This window comes from Petaurus breviceps, unplaced genomic scaffold (genome assembly GCF_028583685.1).
Source record: "Petaurus breviceps papuanus isolate PSGF00001 unplaced genomic scaffold, PetGlider_PUasm1.0 108, whole genome shotgun sequence".
NCBI lineage: Eukaryota > Metazoa > Chordata > Mammalia > Diprotodontia > Petauridae > Petaurus > Petaurus breviceps.
In genome coordinates, this window is record NW_027185593.1 from 2504633 (window position 1) to 2526037 (window position 21405).

Sequence of the window (21405 nt, forward strand, 5' to 3'; positions counted from 1 at the left end):
GATGAACTATTTACATTCCTACATGGAAAAATGATAATTGTAACTCATGAGACTGTTCTGAGTATGAGGATAGTTGAAGGGACTATATATATGTATACATACATATGTATGTATGTATGGGAGGGTCTATGTGTATATAAATACATATGTGAGTGTGTGTATATGTATACATAGACAGAGGGCACAGGATCAGCTGAATAAAAGGGATATCCAAAAAATAAAATTAAGAGGTGAGAGAGGAATATAATGGGAAAAGGAGAAAAGGAGAGATAGAATAGGGTAAATTATCTCATATAAGAGGCAAGAGAAAACTGTTACAATGGAGAAGAGCAGGAAGGTAAAAGGGAATGGGTCAACCTTATTCTTATCAAATTTGGCTTAAGAAGAGAATATCATACACACTCAACTGGGTATCTTACCCTACAGGAAAGTAGGGGGGAAGGGAATAAGGGGGGGGGGATGATAGAAGGTAAGGCAGATTGGGGAAGAGGGTAGTTAGAAGCAAACACTTTTGAAAAGGGATAGGACCACATAAACAAACCTCGCTGTCTGCGCGCACACTTACTCTGCTCACCCACGCTTTCAGGCTCAGAGTTCCCTAGCTGGACAAGAGACTAGGGCGCAGCTGAGTGATTTCCCTTGGACGGGCGTTCCTCATCTCCTAAGCCTCTTTCCCCAGGTAACAGATTGGGACCATGTCGAAAGACCTCCAGGATGTGGACCTCGCAGAGGTCAAGCCTCTGGTGGAAAGAGAAGAGACCATCACTGGCCTCCTGCAAGAGTTTGACGTTCAGGAGCAGGACATTGAGACTTTACATGGTTCGGTTCATGTCACTGTATGTGGAAACCCAAAGGGGAACCGTCCTGTCATCCTCACATACCATGACATTGGCATGAACCACAAAACCTGCTACAACCCTCTCTTCAATTCAGAGGACATGCAGGAGATCACCCAGCATTTTGCCGTCTGCCACGTGGATGCCCCTGGGCAGCAGGATGGAGCCCAATCCTTCCCTGTGGGGTACATGTATCCTTCCATGGATCAACTGGCTGAAATGATTCCTGGAATTCTCCACCAGTTTGGACTGAAAAGCGTGATTGAAATGGGAACCGGAGCAGGTGCCTACATATTAACTTGATTTGCCCTGAACCACCCAGAAATGGTGGAAGGACTTATCCTCATCAATGTGAACCCTTGTGCTGAAGGGTGGGTGGACTGGGCAGCAACCAAGATCTCTGGGTGGACCCAAGCTCTTCCTGATATGGTGGTGTCTCATCTGTTTGGGAAGGAAGAAATGCAGAACAACATAGAGGTGGTGCACACCTACCATCACCATATCATCAATGACATGAACCCAAGCAATCTCCATCTCTTCATTAATGCCTACAACAGTCACCGGGATCTAGAAATCGAGCATCCTGTCCCCAGAACCAATGCTGTCACCCTGCAGTACCCTGCATTGTTAGTGGTTGGAGACAATTCACCTGCGGTGGATGCAGTGGTGGAGTGCAACTCTAAACTGGATCCAACCAAGACCACACTCCTAAAGATGGCAGACTGTGGAGGCCTGCCACAGATTTCTCAGCCTGCCAAGCTTGCAGAGGCTTTCAAGTACTTTGTCCAGGGAATGGGATACATGCCTTCTGCCAGCATGACCCACCTTATGAGGTCCCGCACAGCCTCTGGCTCCAGTGTCACCTCCTTGGAAGGCAACCGCAGCCGCTCCCACACCAGCGAGAGTACCCGCACCTGCTCCCACACAGACACCCGCCTCGAGATCACTTCCAACTCCGGGAGCACTGGGGACAGTGCTGGGCTCAAGTCCATGGAAGTCTCCTGTTAGACAGGGACCCCTGGGAGCCCAGTATCTCCCTTTCCTGGCTCTGGTTTGAACTGTTTAAGTAGCTGCCTCCTTTCCCTCCTCCCCCTGCCCCACATCCCACCCCCCTTATATCATACTGCACATAACTTGGTATTAATCCAAAGCTTATTTTTTAAGAGTGAGCTCTGGTGAGAACAAAGTGAGTGAATTGAGGAAGAGTCTTTTTGATGTTGGGGGGGGGGGGGTTGGAGTGTGAAAAGATAGGGGGACCAGTCCAAAGCAAGCATCCAGAGATGGATCTCTTGATTAAACTGTTCACAAAAAAAAAAGAAAAGAAAAAAAAGGGATAGGATCAAAGAAGAAAATATAATAACTGAGGGGCGGGATAGGGTGGAAAGAAATATAGTTAAGTCTTTCACAATATAACTACTATTAAAACATTTTACATAACTACACATGTATAACCTATACTGAATTGCTTGTCTTCCCAGTGGGGGTGGGTGAGGAGGGAAGAAGGGAAAGAATCTGGAAACCAAAGTTTTAAGAACAAATGTTTAAAAATAAAATTGCTTTTTACATGCAACTGGGAAATAAGATATATAGGCACTGGGGTATAGAAATCCATCTTACCCTACTAGAAAGTTGGGACAGGGATGGGGGAGGATATAAGAGACAGCAGACTGGGGGAAGGTATATTCAGTAGGCTCACTATCTTGGGGTGGAGTGTAGGAGAAAGACGGGGAGAAAATTTGTAACAAAATCTTGTGGAAACGGATGTTGAAAACTAAAAATAAATAAATAAAAGATTTTTTTTAAGCCAACAAATAAATAAATATTGATTGATTGAAAAAAAAAAAAGGAAAATTCGACAAATGTCTATAGAAAATGCACTGGGATCTGTTCATTTAAAAAAGAAAAGACCTCTTGGAAGCTAAGGACTTTTGGTTTATCTTCATATGAGGTCAATTAACAGTGCCTTAAGAACAATAGAAGAGCATAGCAGCTCTATATAAATGGCCTGTTTAATTCTATTTTATTAACATCCCGTCACTTACATATTGAAATCAATGACCTCATATTTCCTTCCTTTAATGTTGAATTTTCCACTCTCTCAAGCACAAATTTTCTCTGCCTGCTTTCTAACCACCTCACTACCAGTGTCTCCAACATAAGGGAAGAGAGAAGTTAACTCTAGTTGGAAAGAACAATGGCAGCAATCAAGTCCAGCTCTACTATGTATGGTTACCTGATAAGTCATTTCACTTCTGAGTTCCTGTTTCCTGATTGTAAAATGAAAATGTCTATAAAGCTGTGAAGAAATAGCAAGAACTATTGATAAAGAGCACCAAAAAAATGTCAGAGACGATCATGTCATTTCTTTTTGTTTTTTTTTTCTTTTTTTGGAGGGCAATTGGGGTTAAATGACTTGCCCAAAGTCACAGGGTTAATAAGTGTTAAGTGTCTGAGGATGGATTTGAACTCTGGTCCCCCTGACACCAGGGCCTGTGCTCTATTCACTGCACCACCTAGCCACCCCTGATCATGTCATTTCTTGCTACAGCAAATCTGTGGGTGGGATGTTCCTTGGTCCATAGCAATTATCACTACTATCAAGACTCAATTCTGTAACCCTTTAAGATTGGAGAGAGCTTCTGCACAACAATCCTATCAGTCAGGAAGAAATATTATTATCTCCACTCTAGAGGGGAGGGGAAAGATTCATGAGGGATAAGCAATTTGCCCAAGGTCACAAAGCTAACACATATCAGAGCCTGAACATGGCCCAACTCTAAGGCCAAATCTAGCAATCTTTCCATCACACTACCTCTGGTATAGATGTTATACCCAAAGGAATAACACCCAAGTTATTCTTCTGTTATATAGGTGGACTGGAGGGTGTTGGTGGATGCTCCAACTGGGACAGCTGGACCTGAAAGGACCTTAAGAGAACCAAAGCATATCCTGTAGGCAATTGATCTATCCAAAGTTGTTCAGGTCATAGTATAGCAAGAATTCACATCCAAGGGGGCAGCTAGGTGGCACAGTGAATAGAGCACCGGCCCTGGAGTCAAGAGTACCTGAGTTCAAATCTGGCCTCAGACACTTAACACAAAAACTAGCTGTGTAGCCTTGGGCAACAAAAAAAAAAAAAAAAGAATTCACATCCAAGTCCTTGGACTCCTAACCCAGCCCTCTTTTTGCTAAACCATGTATCTCTCCTTCACAGGTCTTTCACTTAGCATTTTGCCTGACTCTCATCAACAAGGGTGTGTGGGAGATTAGGATTGGTATTATTCTAACCAGTCCATCTTGTTTTCTTTAATAAACTGCCCCTTCTATCAGTCCCTCCCTGACTATTGGCTGCTTGTCTACAACATGTCCAGGTCTCTCCCATCCTCAAAAACCCCTCACTTGATTCTTCCATCCCATATTTTTCTCCGTTTTTACAATTAATCTTTTTGAGGAGGCCTTCTATAATCAATGTCTTCACTTCTTTTCCTTTCTTAATTGTACTTCCTTCCCTCTGTAGATAATCTCCAATTTATCCTGTATAAATCACTGTGTACAGTTTGCATGCTATCTCCCCAAATAGACTGTAAGCTCCTTGAGGACAAAGACTATATGTTTTTGTCTTTGCATCCCCAGTGTTTAGCACAGCTCACATAGTGGGCATGTAAATGTCTGTCTGACTGACTTTCTTCTTAACTCTCTACAATCCAGCTCCTGACCTTATCATTCCACCAAAATCACTCTCTCCAAAGCTACCAATAATGTCTTAATTGTTAAAAACCAATGGCCTTTTCTTAACCTTCATCTTTCTTGATGTCTCTGCAGCCTTTGACACTGTGGATCCCTCTTCCTTTGTCCTAGGCTTTCTCCTTCTATATAGTCTCACTTAACCTTATCAGCTCTCTGAGATCCAATTATCATCTCTATGCTGATGATCCTCAAATCTACTTATCCAGCCCTAACTTCTTCAGATCTGCTGTCTCATGTTTCCAACTGCCTTTCAGATATCTAGACTGGACATCTCATTGACACCTTAAATTCAACAGTCAAAAAAATTAACTCATTATCTTCCTCCTTCTATCCTCCCCTTTTCAGAACTCTTCTATCACTGTTCTCTACCGCCATTCTCTCAAGTCATCCAAACTCAAAATCAACATGTGATCCATTACAGTCTTAAATACTCAAATTCATTCTATTGGCAAGATCTGTGAATTTTAACTTTGTAATATCTCTCACAGATGTCCCTTCTCTCCTCTTGACCCTGCCACCACCCTGGTGCAGGCCCTCATCACGTCACACCTAGACTATTTCAAAAGGCTTCTAGTTTGTCTCTAGGACACAACTCATTCCCCACTCCAGTTCATCTCTACTCAGATATCAAAGCAATGTTCCTAAAGGGCAGGTCTGACCATGTCATACATTCTCCCCATCCCCCTTACTCAATAAACTCCAGTGACTCCTTTTCACCTCCAGAATCAAATATAATCCTATGGCTTTCAAAGTCCTTCAAAAAGTAAGATAGGAGAATAAAGGGAACATTTTTGCTGATTTCTCCCAACAACTAAAAAGCTCTAAGAAGCATAATCAACATAAAGTGACAGTGAGTCATTTTTCCAGCCCAGAACAGCTTAGGAGAACAGAAAGCAAGGTCAGCGAACACTGAGGTAGGGGCTAGTCAGGAGCATGGTATGGAGAAAGCAACAAAAGTTACAGGTCTTGGAGGCAACAATGTCAGCAACAGTAAAAGGAGAACTCTGAACCTAGAGACAGTAAGGGGATTGAACACTTGGTCAGAAAGAGACTAAAGAAGACCCCTATAAAAATATTTATACCATCTCTTTTTGTGGTGGCAAAAAACTGGAAACTACAGGGATGTCCATCAATTGGGGAATGCGTTTTTTTTTTTCTCATGGTTTTTCATTTTTTCTTCCACAGCATGATTAATGTGGAAATATGTTTAATATCATTGTACATACATAGCCTATATCAGATTGTTTGCTGTTTTGAGGAGGGAGGAGGGAAGGGAGAAAAAAATTGGGAACCCAAAATCTTGTAAATGTGAATGTTGAAAGCTAAAAATAAAAAAGTCCCCTATTTTACTAAAAAAAAAAGGGGGGGGGAAATGTCCATTTTTCCCCCTGAAAGATGATGCTCAATTTTGCTAGGTAGCTGATTCTTGGTTGTGATCCAATCTCCTTTGCCTTCTGGAATATCTTATTCTATGCCCTCTGATCCTTTAATGTAGAAGCTGCCAAGTCCTGTGTAATCCTAACTGTGAATCCTTGATATCTGAATTGTTTCTTTCTGCAAGCTTGCAATATTTTCTCCTTGACCTTACAGCTATAGAATTTGGCTACAATACTCCTTAGAGTTTTCATTTTGGGATGTCTTTCAAGAGGTGATGGGTGGATTCTTTCAATGACTATTTTACACTCTGGTTCCAGGATTTCAGGGTAGTTTTCCTTGATAATTTCATGAAAGATGCTGTCCATATTCTTTTTCTGATCATGGCTTTCAGGCAGTCCAATAATTCTTAAATTGTCTTGCTTTTCTAATGAGGTGTTTCATATTTTCTTCTATTTTTTTCATCTTTTGATCTTGTTTGACTGATTTTTATGTCTCATAGCTTCCACTTGCCTAATTCTAATTTTTAAGAAATTATTTTCTTCAGTTATCTTTTGTAACTCCTTTTCCATTTGGCCAATTCTACTTTTTAAGAAGTTATTTTCTTCAGTGGATTATTTTTCCATTTGTCCAGTTTTATTTAAGGAGTTATTTTCTTCGGTCAATCTTTTTTGCCTCCTTTTCCAAGCTGTTGACTTTTTTCATGATTCTCTTTCACAATTCTCATTACTTTTCCAAATTTTTCTTCTACCCCTCTTTGATTTTTGAAATCCTTATTGAGCTCTTCCAAGTGGACTTTTGGGGCCTGAGATCAATTCATAGTCCTCTTTGATACTTCTTCACATGTGGGCATTTTGACATTGTTGTCTTCTGAGTTTGTGCTTTGATCTTCCCTGTAGCCACAGTAGCTTTCCATGGTCAGGGTTCTTTTTTAGTTTTTGTTCATTTTCTAGCCTATTGTGACTCTTAAAGTTGAGCTCTGCTTCTGGGGTACCGGAGGCATTGTCCAAAGCTTCTGGTGCTGGTGGCCAGAGGCCTGGTCACTGGCTTTCTGTGCCAGGGCCTCCAGGGCTGGCTCCTGACTCACAGCACTAGAATGACCTGGCCCAGTCCCACTTGTGCCTAGGCTACCAGGGCTGGCAGTTTGCCTTCCGTACTAGGGCTAGAGGCTTCACAGCTAGCCTGCTGAGCCAGGACTGTAGAGCCTCAGATGTTGATCTATGCTGTGGCTGAAAGCCTCTCCCTGGCTTGCTGGGACATTCCCTGTGCTGGCTACACTCTCCTTTTACTCAAGTAAGACAAGCCTTTCCAGAAGTCCTTGTAAGTTATCTTGGGCTAGAAAATGGTTTCACCTTGTTTTTTTGGGGTTCTTTCACCCCAGAATTCATTCAGAAGCTTGACTTGACATTATTTCCAAGGGAAAATGGAGAGAGCTCAGGTAATTTCCTGGCTTTTCTCCACCATCTTTGGTGCAAAAATTTAAAACAGGGGCAGCTAGGTGGCACAGTGAATAGAGCACCAGCCCTGGAGTCAGGAGGACCTGAGTTCAAATATGGCCTCAGACACTTACCACTTACTAGCCATATGACCTTGGGCAAGTCACTTAACCCCAATTGTCCTGACTTCCCCCCTCCAAAAAGCAAAAAAAAATTTTAAATTAAAAACTAGCAAAGATATTAGAGCGATGTATCACAAAGATATGTATCACAAAGATACATAGGACAAACCTATGACCGAGTTGGAGTTATTCCAGGAATGCAGGACTGGTTTAATATTGAGAAAACTAAAAGCATAACTGACCATATCAACAACAAAACTCATATGATTATATCATTAGCTACAAAAAATTTTTTTTGACAAAATATAACACACATTCCTACCAAAAACACTAGAAAGCACAGGTATAAATGGAGCTTTCCTTAAAATGACAAATAGTAGCTATCTAAAACCAAGAGCAAACATTATCTGTAAAGGGGATAAACTAGTAGCCTTTCCAATATTGTTATTGTTTGTCCTACATTCTAGACATCAGAACATCAAGAAGGTGATGTAATAATTTGCAAGTGAATTGGATTTAAGTGAGGCAGGACTGCATAAAGTCACCAGCCTCACTCTCTCCTCTGAAGTCATCTGGGCCTAGTAGCAAGATACAGATCAGGATGACTGGAGATGGCCCCAGATGCAGTGGGAGACCTTGGCCTTTTTAAGATAAAGTCTTCCCCAGGTCTCAGTTTGTCTGAGGCAACACCCATTCAGTGATTAAGGCTAAGTAAGAAATGAGGCAAAGAATGGCCTCTTTTACCTAGTTAAAAAAAAAATCAATCTGTCTCACCAGCAGGCAAGGGTATGATAAGCTATGTGGACAGGGGGAGGGGAGGGGAAGTAAGGGAGGGGGAAAGGAGAAGGGAGGGGAACCTTTCCAATAAGATCAAGGATGAAGGATGCCTATTATTACCATTATTATTTAGTATTATATTAGAAATACTAGCTATAGCAATAAAACAAGAAAAAGCAACTGAAGGAATAAGATTAGGCAATGAGGAAACAAAACTATTACTCTCTGCAGAGGATATGATGGTACACTTGGAGAACCCTAGAGAATCAACTAACAAACTAATCAAAACAACAATTTGAGCAAAGTTGCAGGATATAACGTCAAACCTACCACAAATCATTGATATTTCTATATATGACCAGCAAAACTCAGCAGGGAAGAGATAGAAAGAGAAATCTCATTTAAAATATCTTTAAACAGTTAAAAATACTTGGGAGTCTACCTGCCAAGACACACACAGGAAATATAATGAACACAATTGCAAAACGATTTTCACAGATAAAGACAGATCTAAATAACTAAAGAAATATTAAATGTTTATAGGTAGGCTAAAATAATAAAAATGACAATACTATCTAAATTTTACTTATTCAGTGTCATACCAAACAAACTACCAAAAATTATTTTGTAGAGCCAGAAAAAAATAAAATTCATCTTGGAAGAACAAAAGGTTAAGACTTAATAACAAGAGAATTGATGAAAAAGTGAAGGTGCAGCAGATGTACCAGATCTGATGGCGGTTGTTCTTTGCACTAAAAGAGGACCAAAATGACATCATTACATCCTAGTACAGTATGCTGTACTGTGGCTGATTGGACCAAAAGAAGCTCAGAAGGCTCTACCACAGGCTGGGCACAAATACTCCATCCAAACATTTGGAGTGGAGATGTCTCTAAATTTGTGCATCTCATGTTTCTTTTAAGATACTATAATTCTGTTTTGCTCATAAAGCACAGCACCTTCTTTGATGAGTGCAAGTCACACTAAGCAGTCCTGTGCCAATGTCTCCCATGTCTCATAATCAATTTGCAAGTTCTTCAGAGTGTTCTTGTATCACTTCTTCTAATCTCTGTGTAAGTGCTTGCCTTGTATGAGTTCTCCATAAAATAGTCTTTTAGACAAACATACATTTGGCCAGACCACTGGAATCGAACTCTCTGCAGTAGTTTGAATGTTTGGCAGTTCAGCTCAAGAAGAAAAGCCCTCAGTGTCTAGTATCTTATCCTGCCAGGTGATCTTCAGAATCTTCCTAAGCCAATTCAAATGGAAGCAATTCAGTTTCCTGGCATGGTGGCACTGGTAAAATATCCAGGTTTCATAGGCATACAACAATGAGGCCAGCACAATGGTTCTGTAGGCCTTCATTTTAGTAGGCAGCCTAATTCCTCTCCTCTTCCTTCTGAATTTCCCAAACACTGAGCTAGCTCTGGCAATCTGTATGTCAACCTCATCATTTATGAGTACATCCCTGGAAAGTATAGTGCCAACGTAAGTGAATTTATCCACAGTATTCAAAATTTCTCCATTGCTCTAACCCTCACGGTTCTGAGTATGGAGGGTTTGGTGATGGCTGGTAGAGAATCTTTTTTCCTGGTGTTGTCAGGTCAAAATTAGTACAAGCAGCTGAGAATCTACCAATACTCTGTTTCATCTCAGCCTCAGAGATTGTTGCACTGAATGTACAATCATCGGCAAACAAGAAGTCATGCACCAACTCTCCCTCCACTTTAGTCTTGGCTTGTAGGCTTTTTTAAGTTAAATAATTTACTATCAGTGCAGTAGTGACCTTGATGCTGTTTTTATCCTTGTTCCAGGTGTCTGACAACATCACTGAAAACATCATGCTAAAAAGCATGAGAGCAAGCATATCCCTGCTTCACTCCACTGGTGACTGGGAAAACACGAAAGCATCATCCATTATCTAGAATTCATGCAAGCATGCCATCATAGAACGGGTGTACAACAACAATGAACTCTTCTGCACAACCAAATTTTGCCATAATCTTCCATAAACCATTACAACGGATGGTATCAAAGGCCTTGGTCAGATCGATGATTGTATAAAGACCTCTGTTCTGCTCCTGGAATTTTTCTTGGAATTATAGGGCAGCAAACACCATATTTACCACTCCTTGGCCATTTCTGAAGTCTTAAGTAGATGAGCATCTTTCAGGTGAAGGATAAGCCTACTGGGGAGGACTCTGGCAAGAATACTGCCAGCAATAACTGAAAGAGACCCAACTGTGATTGTCACTGGACAATCTATTTCCTTTTCCTTTACAGAGATGGACAATGGAGGCATCCTCGAACTCTTACTCCTGAGGGATGGCCTCCTCTTACTAGATAACCTGGAAGATTTCAGTAAACTTTGGTATAAGCAGTGGACCCTCTGCCTTATAAATCTCAGATAGAAAAGAACCAGCACCAGGCATTTTTGCCACAGAAGAGGAGCCTAATGGTATTCAAGATTTTCTTCAGCTGGAATTTTGGCTAGAGAGAGACTGACTTCAACCTGAGGTATATGGTCAATGGCTTCAGCATTGGTTGATGCTGATTGGTTGGCTGGATCTCTCCAGGATCGTGTCCTTATCACTAATCAATACCAAAATCACTAAACAATATCACTAATCACTGCTGAGTTGTTGAGATGCATCATAGGTCTTTGGCCCATAAACAGTTTTCAGGGCATCATAAAAGCACTTTGGACTGTTACTATCAGTATAAAACTGAATTTCATCTGCCTTCTGAGCCAGGAATCCTGCATTGCTCTAAGCTCTGCTTGTACTTTAATTGTGATGGAGTTAAATGTTACCCTCTTAGAAATGGAAGAACTATCCCAATGGTAAGCCCCAGGGAGTTCTTGTTTTTTGTTTAGCCCATCCGCCAAAATGATTTACCAAGGTGCAGCCATTAAACATGCTACAGATTCTTGGAACCACAGTTGGGGTAGCAGGTGAACATGGAAGATGGAAAGCAGCCCTGAAAAGAGCCCCGCCTTCACACCATAGGTAGCAGTCTTCCCTGAACACCCATATATTCCTTTGACCCAGCAATACCACTACTAGATCTGTATCCCAAAGAGATAAAAAATAAAAAGGATAAGGACCTATATATATATACAAATAGTTATAGCAGCTCTCTTAATGGTGGCAAAAAATTGGAAACTGAGGGGATGCCCATCAATTACAGAATGACTGAACAAGTTGTGGTATATGATTTTGATATAATATTACTGTGCTGGAAGGAATGATGAAGGAGATGGCCTCAGAAAAACTTGGGAAGACTTATGTGAACTGATGAAAAGCAAATGAGTAAAACACTGTACACAGTAACAGCAATATTGTAATGATGAAAGACTTAGCTACTCTGGTCAATACAATGATTCAAGACAATTCCAAAGGATTCATGATGCAAAATGCTATCCATCTGTAGAGAGAGAACTGATATAATCTAAGATTAAAATATATATTTTTTTACTTTTTTCTAAGAAAATATAAACATTTTATTAATTTAGCATTGCTTCTCTATTGTAGTTTGTTTACATGTTGTAATTGCTATATTTACATGTTGTAATTGTGATTACTATTTTTCAAGGTTATATCTCCAAAGAGTTTTTAAAGACTTTAACAACATTAAAATGAGTTTTTTTTTTAAAGTCATTATCCTGGCTAAAGCAGTGTTTCTTTAGTTAGGTCTGTGAATTAAATAATTTTAAAAAATATTTTGATAACTATTTCATATAATTGGCTTCCTTTGCAACCATATGTATTTAAAAACATTTTGAGAAGGGGTCCTTTTTGGGGTCCATGACACAAAAAGATTAAGGACATTTGCTCAACAATTAACTGTGCATACATACCCTTTGATCCAGCAATACTACTATTAGGTCTAGATAACAAAGAGACCATAAAAATGGGAAAATGACCCACATGTACAAAAATATTTACAGCAGCTCTTTTTGTGGAGGCAAAGAATTGGAAATTGAGGGGATGCCTATCAACTGGAGAATGGCTGAATAAGTTGTGGTACATGAATATAACGGAATATTATTGTGCTATAAGAAATGATGAGTAGGCAGATTTCAGAAAAACCTGTTAAGACTTACATGAACTGATGTTGAATAAAGTGAGCAGAACCAGGAGAACATCGTACACAATGATAGCAACACTGTGCTATGATCAACTATCATAGACTTAGCTCATCTCAACAATACAATGATCTAATACGATTCCAAAAGATTCATATGCTATCCACATCCAGAGAAAGAACTATGTCTGAATGCAGATCGAAATGTACTATCTTCTCTTTGTTGTTTTTTCTTTCTTGTGGTTTTTCCGTTTTGTTTTGGTTCTTCTTTCACAATATGACTAATATGGAAATATGTTTAATATGACCCTACATGTATAGCCTGTATCAGATCACATGCCATCTTGGGGAAGGGGGGAAATTTAGAACTCAAAAATGTTATAAAAGTGAATGTTGAAAACTAAAAGTTAAATTTTTTTTCTCAGGAGCGGCTAGGTGGCACAGTGAGTAAAGCACCAGCCCCAGAGTCAGGAGGACCCAAGTTCAGTTCTGCCTCAGACACTTAACACCCACACACACACACACAAAAACTAGCCCTGTAACCTTGGGCAAGTTACTTAACCCCAATTGCCCTCCAAAAGGAAAAAAAAAAAGAGATTATCTGCTCAAAAGCAATACTTAGGAACTAAGCATTTTCTATGTGACAGCTTTTAGACAATGACTCTTTCAAATGCACTATTAGCCATGCCCTAACAGTTCCCTAAGTAATCTACAAAAATAAGTTGAGCTGTATCTTTTCTCACAGTGTGTAAACCAGAAATCTCAATTTATTTCTGCCAAAGAACCTTTAATAAAAAGCTCTCATAATGTTTATTACGGAGCACACCAATTTCCCCTCCAACTTTTCCAGCACTCCAAGCATGCAACTCAGCATATAAACTGATTTGGGACTTTTGAATCAAATCTACAAGCAGATGCTCCAACTTCAGATCCATTTAGTGCTCTAGGTTTGGTATATATCACTTACAAAGAATCTCAGAGTTTGAATAGACAGATTTATGGAGCTGGCACCACATTTCTTTAGTAATCTGGCTCCTAGTGAAAGGATGTTCTGCAGCAAGTAATCAATCTCTTATTACCCATTTCAACAATGAAAAAGGAATAGAAAACAAAGATAAATATGTGAAATACCTTGAAGCTTCTGCTGCACTAAGATGTCTTATTCAAGGGATAATACCTTAATTCTAATCTTTTTTTCCCCCATTTTTCTTGCTTTCCCCAACCTCCAACATGGCTCACATGATTTGTATGATTTCATATGTATAATGGGCATAGTAATTCTTGCCTTCTCAATGGGTAGGGGAGGGGATAAAGAGAGGGAGAATGGGGTGGCTAGATGGCCCAGTGAGTAGAGCACCGGCCCTGGAATCAGGAGGACCTGAGTTCAAAATCTGGCTGAAGAGGGAACCCACTAAGAGGGTTAGGGTTGCTCTGGAGACCCCAAAATACCAACACCCCAGGTCCCGCCGAATGAATTCAACTCGAGTCTTCTCAGCCAAAGAAAAGTATAATTTATTGAAAGTTCGCTTGCATTAGACACAGAGTAAGTCTGTGCTAGAAAATTCTACAGCGCTCTCACTCTTCCATGGCATTCTAGGGCGCTCTCACAAACACGAAGAGAGGATGGGGTCTTCTATACAGAAGGTTGTGGGAGGAATCTAGGGGTGGTCTAGGGGAGGAGTTTGGGGAGGGTCTTCAGGAGGAGTTAATGAGGTCAATGAGTGATTAAGGGTGGGAAGTTGCTGGAGGCAACAAACAATGGTGGGTGAATGACACTTTGATAGGCTCCAGGGTGGGAAGTCTAGTAACAGACTTGCCTCATTAAATGGGATGATTCAATCAAGAGTTCAAGGGAGGTTCCCTGAGGCTGTACCTCTAAGACTCAAGGAGAGCTCCAGGGGGCTCCCAGAGCCCATAGCTCGTCACAGCCTCAGACACATAACACAAAAACTGGCAGTGTGACCTTGGGCAAGTCTGGGCAAGTCTGGGCTTAACCCCAATTGCCCTCCAAAAAGCAAAAAAAAAAAAAAGAGATACATCCAGAGAAAGAACTGAGTTTGAACCCAGATTGAAGCAAACTACCTGCCCTTTTTCTTTTTTTTGTTTGGTTTTGTTTCCTCTTTCCCATTCTTCATTCCATCTGATACAATCCTTCTTTATAACCTGACTAATGCCTAATGTGAAAGTATTTGCAGATACTATACTTGACTGTATGCTGCCATGGGGGGGAGGGGGAAGGGAGAAAAAATTTGAAACTCAAGGAATTGTGGTAATGAACCTTGTAAACTAAAAGTAAACAAATTAATAAAGACCAAGAAAAAAAAGAGAGAGGGAGAATATTTGGGCCTAAAATATGTAGGTATGTATGTATGTATGTATATATATATATATATATATATATATAATTTTTTTTTAAATCCTGGTTAAAAATTATGGATGGTGAAAAGGAAAGAAAACAACAACAAAAACCCCTCCCCCATCTCCTTAAAATTTCACACTCCACACATAACCTAGTATTCAGTGACCCTGACCTCTTGAGTATTCCTTAAATAAAACCCTCCATCTCCTCACTCGGGACATCTTCCCTGTCTGTTCCCCATGTCCGTAATATTTTCCTTCATCATTTCTACCTCCTGACTTTCCTGGCTTCCTTTAAGTCCCAGCTAAAAATCTCATGTTCTACGGGAAGCCTTTCTGGATCACCCTTAATACTAACGCCTTCCTATTGACCATCTCCGATTTAACCCATATAAGTTTGTTTATGCAAGTTGTTTCCATGTCTCTCTCAGCTGAGAGGAAGAACTATCAAAAACTATCTCTTAATTTCATTTTAACCCCCAGCACTTTGCAGTGTAGGTGATGAGGGATAGCTCCCTCTAGGTTCAGCAGGAACTCTGATCTTATCTAAGATCAGAAAACCTGCAATAGGTCTGGAAAGAATTCAAGGTCTCAGGCTTAATTGGAGTGAGAATTGTAGAAGTTTATTGTTACCCTTCTATGAGAAGGGTGCAAGAGGGGTACATGTTTTTACTTTTAAAGGGTAGGGCTTTAGTGCATAGATAGTTTAGATGAGATTTGGACCAGACAGGAGGAGACAAGAGTCAAGGACAAAGGAGTATTTGGGCCAGACGAGGAGACAGGAAGAGATGAAAGAAAGGAAATCTCAAGGTGTTGCCTAGGCCTAGGGAAAGGAAGAGGCAGAGCCTGAGGCTGGGGAAGGGGCAGAGCCCAAGTCTGGGAAAGGGATTTCACAGATTACAATTTTACAATACAAATTGGAGTTACAACTGCACAGACTGGTTTTACAAATTGGTTCCACAAATTGACCTAGACCCCAGATACCCCATCAAAGGCACTTAATGTTTATTGACTATTTGCTAAATGACTAAAATGTGTACTGAATTACAGTGAATTAGGGACAGAAATGGCACTAGAAACTGAGGACCAGGCCAGGGTCCTAAACTATATCAGCACCTCTTTCCAAAGTTCCTGCCCACAAGCTAGGGAAACAGAAAGATAAACAGAACTTAACAGTGACTTACCTGAATTGGCTGCTGCTGCCAGTGCAGTGGCCATTCGGGGATTGGGTACGTGGGCAATTCTCTTCTTCTCCTCAGGCACAGAAGGAGAATGTTTATGGGCTGCCAGTCTTGCTGCCAGAATATCTGAGGCCTGTTTCTGGGCAAGCTGAGTTCGTCGATAGCAGGCCTCCTGAGCCGTGGGTGGGCGATAGGGCCGAATGACTGGTTTGCTTGGGACTTCAGCCTGTTGGATCAGACAACATTTCGTGGAGAATCCTATTGTCCCAGAGTATGACAGTCTCTTGTCTACTTGCACTGACCCCCATGAAAGGGAATCTATAGCAGTCTAGAAACCAGCTGACCACATAAGGATAGTTAAAAGCATGGGGGAGGTAATTCCCAGGGAATGAGAAATTGGGGCTTACCAAGAAAAAAAAAAGCTGGAGTATGGGTCAAGTTTGTGAGGAAAAAAAAGAGAAAACAGCTACATTCCAAGTTACTTTAGACTTTTTCTTCTTGATCCAAGTTGAAGAAAAAAAAACAGATGTTGGTTTTGGGCAAATTTTAGGGGGCTCAGATGAAAACAGAACAGAGAAAAAGTGCCAAGCTAGTTAGAAGGCCCAGGAGAAAATAAACTCTAACTACAAGGTAGCTTACTTATAGGCAAGGCCCAAGAAGTGGATTCTTACCTTTAAAATAGAGGCTTGAGTTCCACCAGTTAAAAGAACTCCAGGTTTATAACTAACAAACCTACTTTAGAGCCAGTAATAATACTTTAGGCTGGAAAAACTTAATTATCTCAGTTTGATCCTATCAAGAATCCCGAGGGAGGTGAGATTTACCCTTAAGCTGTTGGTCCGCCTTCCTTCTGGAAGAGAACCAATAACATCACAAGTGTGACTAGACTTGCCCTTTGATTGGATCTGAATGAGGCAGAGCTTCACAAAGTCATTAGCCCTGCCCTCTCTGGTTACCAGACAAAGGTCAAGGCAACTGGTAATGGCTCAGAATGGACTGGGTGACCCTGACCTTTCTAAATTAAAGTCTTCCCCAGGTCTCTGTCTGAGGTCATGCCCATTCAGTGACTAAAGGCTAAGTAAGAATTAAGACCAGAAAAAATGGCCCAATCTTCCATACAAAAGATAATTAATCTTGGAGGGGAAGACCCTCGGTTTTTGACCAGAACAGAAAAAAATTGCAATTTACACTCACTCTAAGCCATCAAAACTAAACAATGAGCTACAGAGACTTGGGATGGGCCTATTATTGACCATTCAATGAAAGTCAGAACCCTTTAAATATATTATCTCCATTTGATCCCACTAAGAATGCAGAGGTAGGTGATATTTGCCCGTAGGCTGTAAAGCTGGAAGGAAATCAGCTAGACCAGTTTCCTCATTTTACAGATGAGGAAACTGAGGCCCAGAAATGGAAAGTGATTTGCTAAAAGATCATACAGTAGTAACAAGTCCAGGATTTGAATCCAAGTCCTCTGACTCCAAATCCAGCCTTCTTTTCTTATTCCTACAGCTGAGGAAACTAAAGCACAGAGAAGTGATTTGCTTTACTCTGGTAAGGGACCACAGTGGAGATTTTCCTTAGGTCCCATGCAAAATTCTTTCTATTTCATCATGTTGCCCTTCATGACTGTAAGTCCTTGACGCAGGAGCTGTTAATTAATAGTTGGCACTCGCTAGCTTGAGTAATTAAGGGACTGATTGATTAAATTTGGGAATGATGAGCTTTGACCTAAGGAAAATAAGATGGGCAGGGAGGGAAGAAAAAGATACTCTCCATAGTACTCTTGAAATACATATACCCTCTTCCTACTTGAAGTTATGATAATGGCTCAGGTGTAAAGAGGAAAAACCTAGATTTATAGCCAAAAGCCCTGGCTTTAAATCCCAAGCTCTGCTACATCACACCTTCTATGACCTTTACCAAGTCCCAGGATGTCTCAGAACTTCAGTTCTGGTATACAGTAGCACATAATACATGATTGTTGATTAAATGAGTTGTGCAGCCCCTTTCTCCATACAGACACAGGTTGGACTGAGAAGCCTTTGACCTGGAGATTCTGAGGCATAAGCACCACAAGTATTACTATCCCCTGGTTTATAAATGAAGAAAGTGAACAAATTATTTAACTGACATGCCCAGCAATAGCCTTGTGCTGCCTTCTCCCTGGGAAACTGACTGTCATGCTGTTTACAGAGAGTGGACTTTCTAAAGGAACATCTTTCTACACCCCTAAGTTGCTGTTCACTTACCTCCCTTCCTTCCCCTGACCTACAGTGCTAATATGCCTAATTTGGTGCAAAGGATCCTTACGTTTCCTTGCTTGGAGAGATGGGAAATCCTCCTCTTCTGGCCTGGAAACAATGTAGTCAAACTGTCTTCTGACTTTCCCTCAATCTTCTCTTCCTTGGATGGCTAGAACACAAAAAGAGTCATGTTTCCTAGGAGACCCAATCACAGGATAGTCCTGGAAAAGACCTTAGAACAGAGTATTTCAAGGCAATATTTGAAAGGTCCATACAACAGAGAACACAGACTGTCAACACTGGAAGTGACTTTAAAAAAACAAAAGGATGGAGCTGGGAGGGCCCTCAGAATATAGAGTCAGAAATGCAATGGGTCTTAGAGAGAGATCACTGAATCTAAAAGCCTCATTTTTACACAGCAGGGAAGGAGGAAACTGAGAGCCTAAGAGAGGGAAGTCACTGGAGAGTTGCAATTAGAACTCAGGTCTTCTGAGACCCAACCCAGTGCTTTTACTACCTTACAGGGTATATTACCACTCCTTTCTTTTGTGGGATCTTAAAATGAAACAGGGAGACATGTTCATCTGTTTGCTATCCAATGCTACTGCATTATCTTTTTTCCCCTCTTTCTTTCCAAATCCCTCTTTCAAAAAATGTTCTAGGACACATTTTTACAATGAAAAACTTTTAATAAGAGAAAATAAAAACACTAAATTGTGTGCCAGGCTAAAGCTGGGGATACAAATGCAAAAGGAGACAGTTCCAGAGCTCAAGGAGCTTACATTTTAATAGGCAGAGACAACAAATATAGGGGAGTCACAGCTAAGGAACAGAGGTGTATATATATAGGGCAGTCAACCGACATGCCTTAGAACGTGGTAGTTTTGTGGCACCTGAAGATACATTAAAGGCTAAGGGGACAATTTTTGTTACGTAGATCTCAAGAGGGGAATCCTGTTCCTCCCTTGGATGAACTCAAGGCTTCTGAAGTGCATTCTAGCTTGGATAAGTTATGATGCTGTGAAGACACACTACTGCCTGAGGCAATCCATTCCACTTTTAGGTAACTCTTAAGTAGTGTTAGGAAGTGTTCCTTATTACTTAAATTGACTCAGAATCTACACCTCTCCCACCTGGACTCACTGTTCCCAGCTCTGTCTTCTGTGACTACCACACAGGACAAGGCTAATCCCTCTTTTACAGGACCACAGGTCAGAGAAGCCACTTCAGGATTCAGCAGGAGAAAACAGAATAGGAGGAGCAGAAGGAAGACTCAAGGGAAAGCATCAAGATTAGAGATCAAGGGAGGGCTCCAGTGACTTCAACAGGACTTTATTAAGTGCCTGCTGTGTGACAGGGTACTAAGCTAAGCACGAGGATCCAGAAAAGGAAAGCATATGAGCAAAAAGATTGTCCCTGCCATTGAGGAGTTACAATATGCAAACCATTACATACAACCCAGTCACATACAAGATAAACTGAAGATCACCTCAGAGAGAAGGCATGAAGTTTAAGGAAAACTGAGAAAGGCTCCTTTCCAAAGACTTCAGCTGAGACTTCAGGAAAGGCAGGAAGCAGAGAAGAGGAAAGAAAGAGTTCCAGGCAAGAGGACAGCTTGCAAAAATGCAGAGTCAGATGGAGCATCTTCTTCCAGGAACAGCCAGGAGGCCATGGTGCTGGATGACAGAGTAGATGGAGGAGAAAGAGGGGTAATAAGATTGGAAAGGGAGGAAGGGGTCTGCTAACAAAGGGATTTAAAAGTCAAACAGAAGTTTTCACATATGATCCTGGAAGCAACAGGGGAGCCATTAGAGTTTAGAGAGCAGGGGAAGGTAACATGGTTGGACTTGTACTTTGGTGGCTGAATAGAGAACAGATTGGAGTGGGGAGAGACTTGAGGCAGGAAGGCCCACCAGCAGGCTACTATACTAATCCAGGTGGAAGATGATTAGGGCTTCATCAGGGTGGTGGCAGTGTCAGAGGGGCGAAGGGGACACTTTCTAGAGATGTTACAAAGGTGAAATTGACTGATTTAGGCAGAAGACAGAAAATGGAAGGTGACAGAACAGTGAAGCATCAAGGATGACACCTAGGCTTTGAGCCTGAGAGCCTGGGAGGATGACAGTGGCCTCAAAAGTAACAGGGAAGGAAAAAAGAAAATAATGGGGAACATGGAGGGGAGGGAGGGTCTGAGGAGAAAGATAATAAATTCATTTTTGGACCTGTGGAGTTTTAGATGTCTATCAGATCAAGATGTCTAATATGCAGTTGGAGATATGAAACTAAAAGACCAGAGAAAGAATTTATTGTTCGGTTGTGTCTGATTCTTCATGACCCCATTTGGGGTTCTCTTGGCAGAGATACTGGAGTGGTTTACCATTTCCTTCTCTAGCTCATTTTGCAGATGAGGAACTAAGGCAAACAGGTTAAATGACCTGCCCAGGCTCATGCAGGTAGTAAGTGTCTGGGGCCAGATTTGAACTCAGAAAGAAGAGTCTTCTTGACCCTGGGCTCCTGTTCTATCCACTGTACCATTTAGCTGCCCTAGAGAAAGGACAGGGCTGGAAAAACAGATCTGAGAAGCATTTATATAGAGATAAGTGAATTCACAGATGCTGATGAGACCTCTAAGGTGGAAATAATTCTGTGAAAGAAGAGAAGAGGGCCACGGATGAAATACAGAAGGTTAAAGAAGAGGACAAGACTGAGGTAGAGAAAATTTGAGAGGAGGCAAGGAGAAAAGTGAAAAAGGAGAAGACTGGGAAGAAAGACTTGAACAACACTGACTTACTTGATTTTGCTCTCAGAAGACACTACCAGCTTTCTCCCTCCCCTAACTGGCTTGCTCCTTTTTTTTTTGAGGGGGCAAGACAAGGCAATTGGGGTTAAGTGACTTGCCCAAGGTCACACAGCTAGTAAGTGTCAAGTGTCTGAGGACAGATTTGAACTCAGGTCCTCCTGACTCTAAGGCTGGTGCTCTGTTCACTGCACCACCTAGGTGCCCGCACTGGATTTCTTCAAGTCCCATCTTAAATCACAGGGAACTTTTCATGGTGTCTCCATTGAGAACAGTTGGTCAGCACAAGCATTTCATTCATTGATTTAACAGTGCTAAGAGCTGGGGATACAAAGAGGGGTGAAACATGCTGCCTCTGTTCTCAAGAAGCATGCATCATAACGGGAAGTCAACATGTGAGTAACTAGCTACAAACAAGGTGTGTGTGTGTGCATATACAGAGAGA

The 21405-nt window shown here is 41.2% G+C and overlaps 1 protein-coding gene and 1 pseudogene across 2 annotated transcripts in view; one reads left to right on the plus strand and one right to left on the minus strand.

Annotated features, from left to right (window-relative positions):
* The window catches only part of REXO1 (RNA exonuclease 1 homolog), a 120946-nt gene that overhangs the window by 37406 nt on the left and 62135 nt on the right, over positions 1–21405 (minus strand). For both annotated transcript variants that reach the window (XR_011165082.1, XM_069071157.1), the window contains exons 3-4: positions 18231–18332; positions 15921–16143 (exon numbers count right to left, since the gene is read on the minus strand). Coding sequence is in view for 1 of the 2 variants with exons in the window: in XM_069071157.1 (XP_068927258.1) it covers positions 15921–16143; positions 18231–18332 (325 nt within the window). In the remaining variant the exon portion in view is untranslated. The remainder of the gene's footprint in view (positions 1–15920; positions 16144–18230; positions 18333–21405) is intronic.
* On the plus strand, positions 564–2110 carry LOC138148358 (protein NDRG1 pseudogene; annotated as a pseudogene).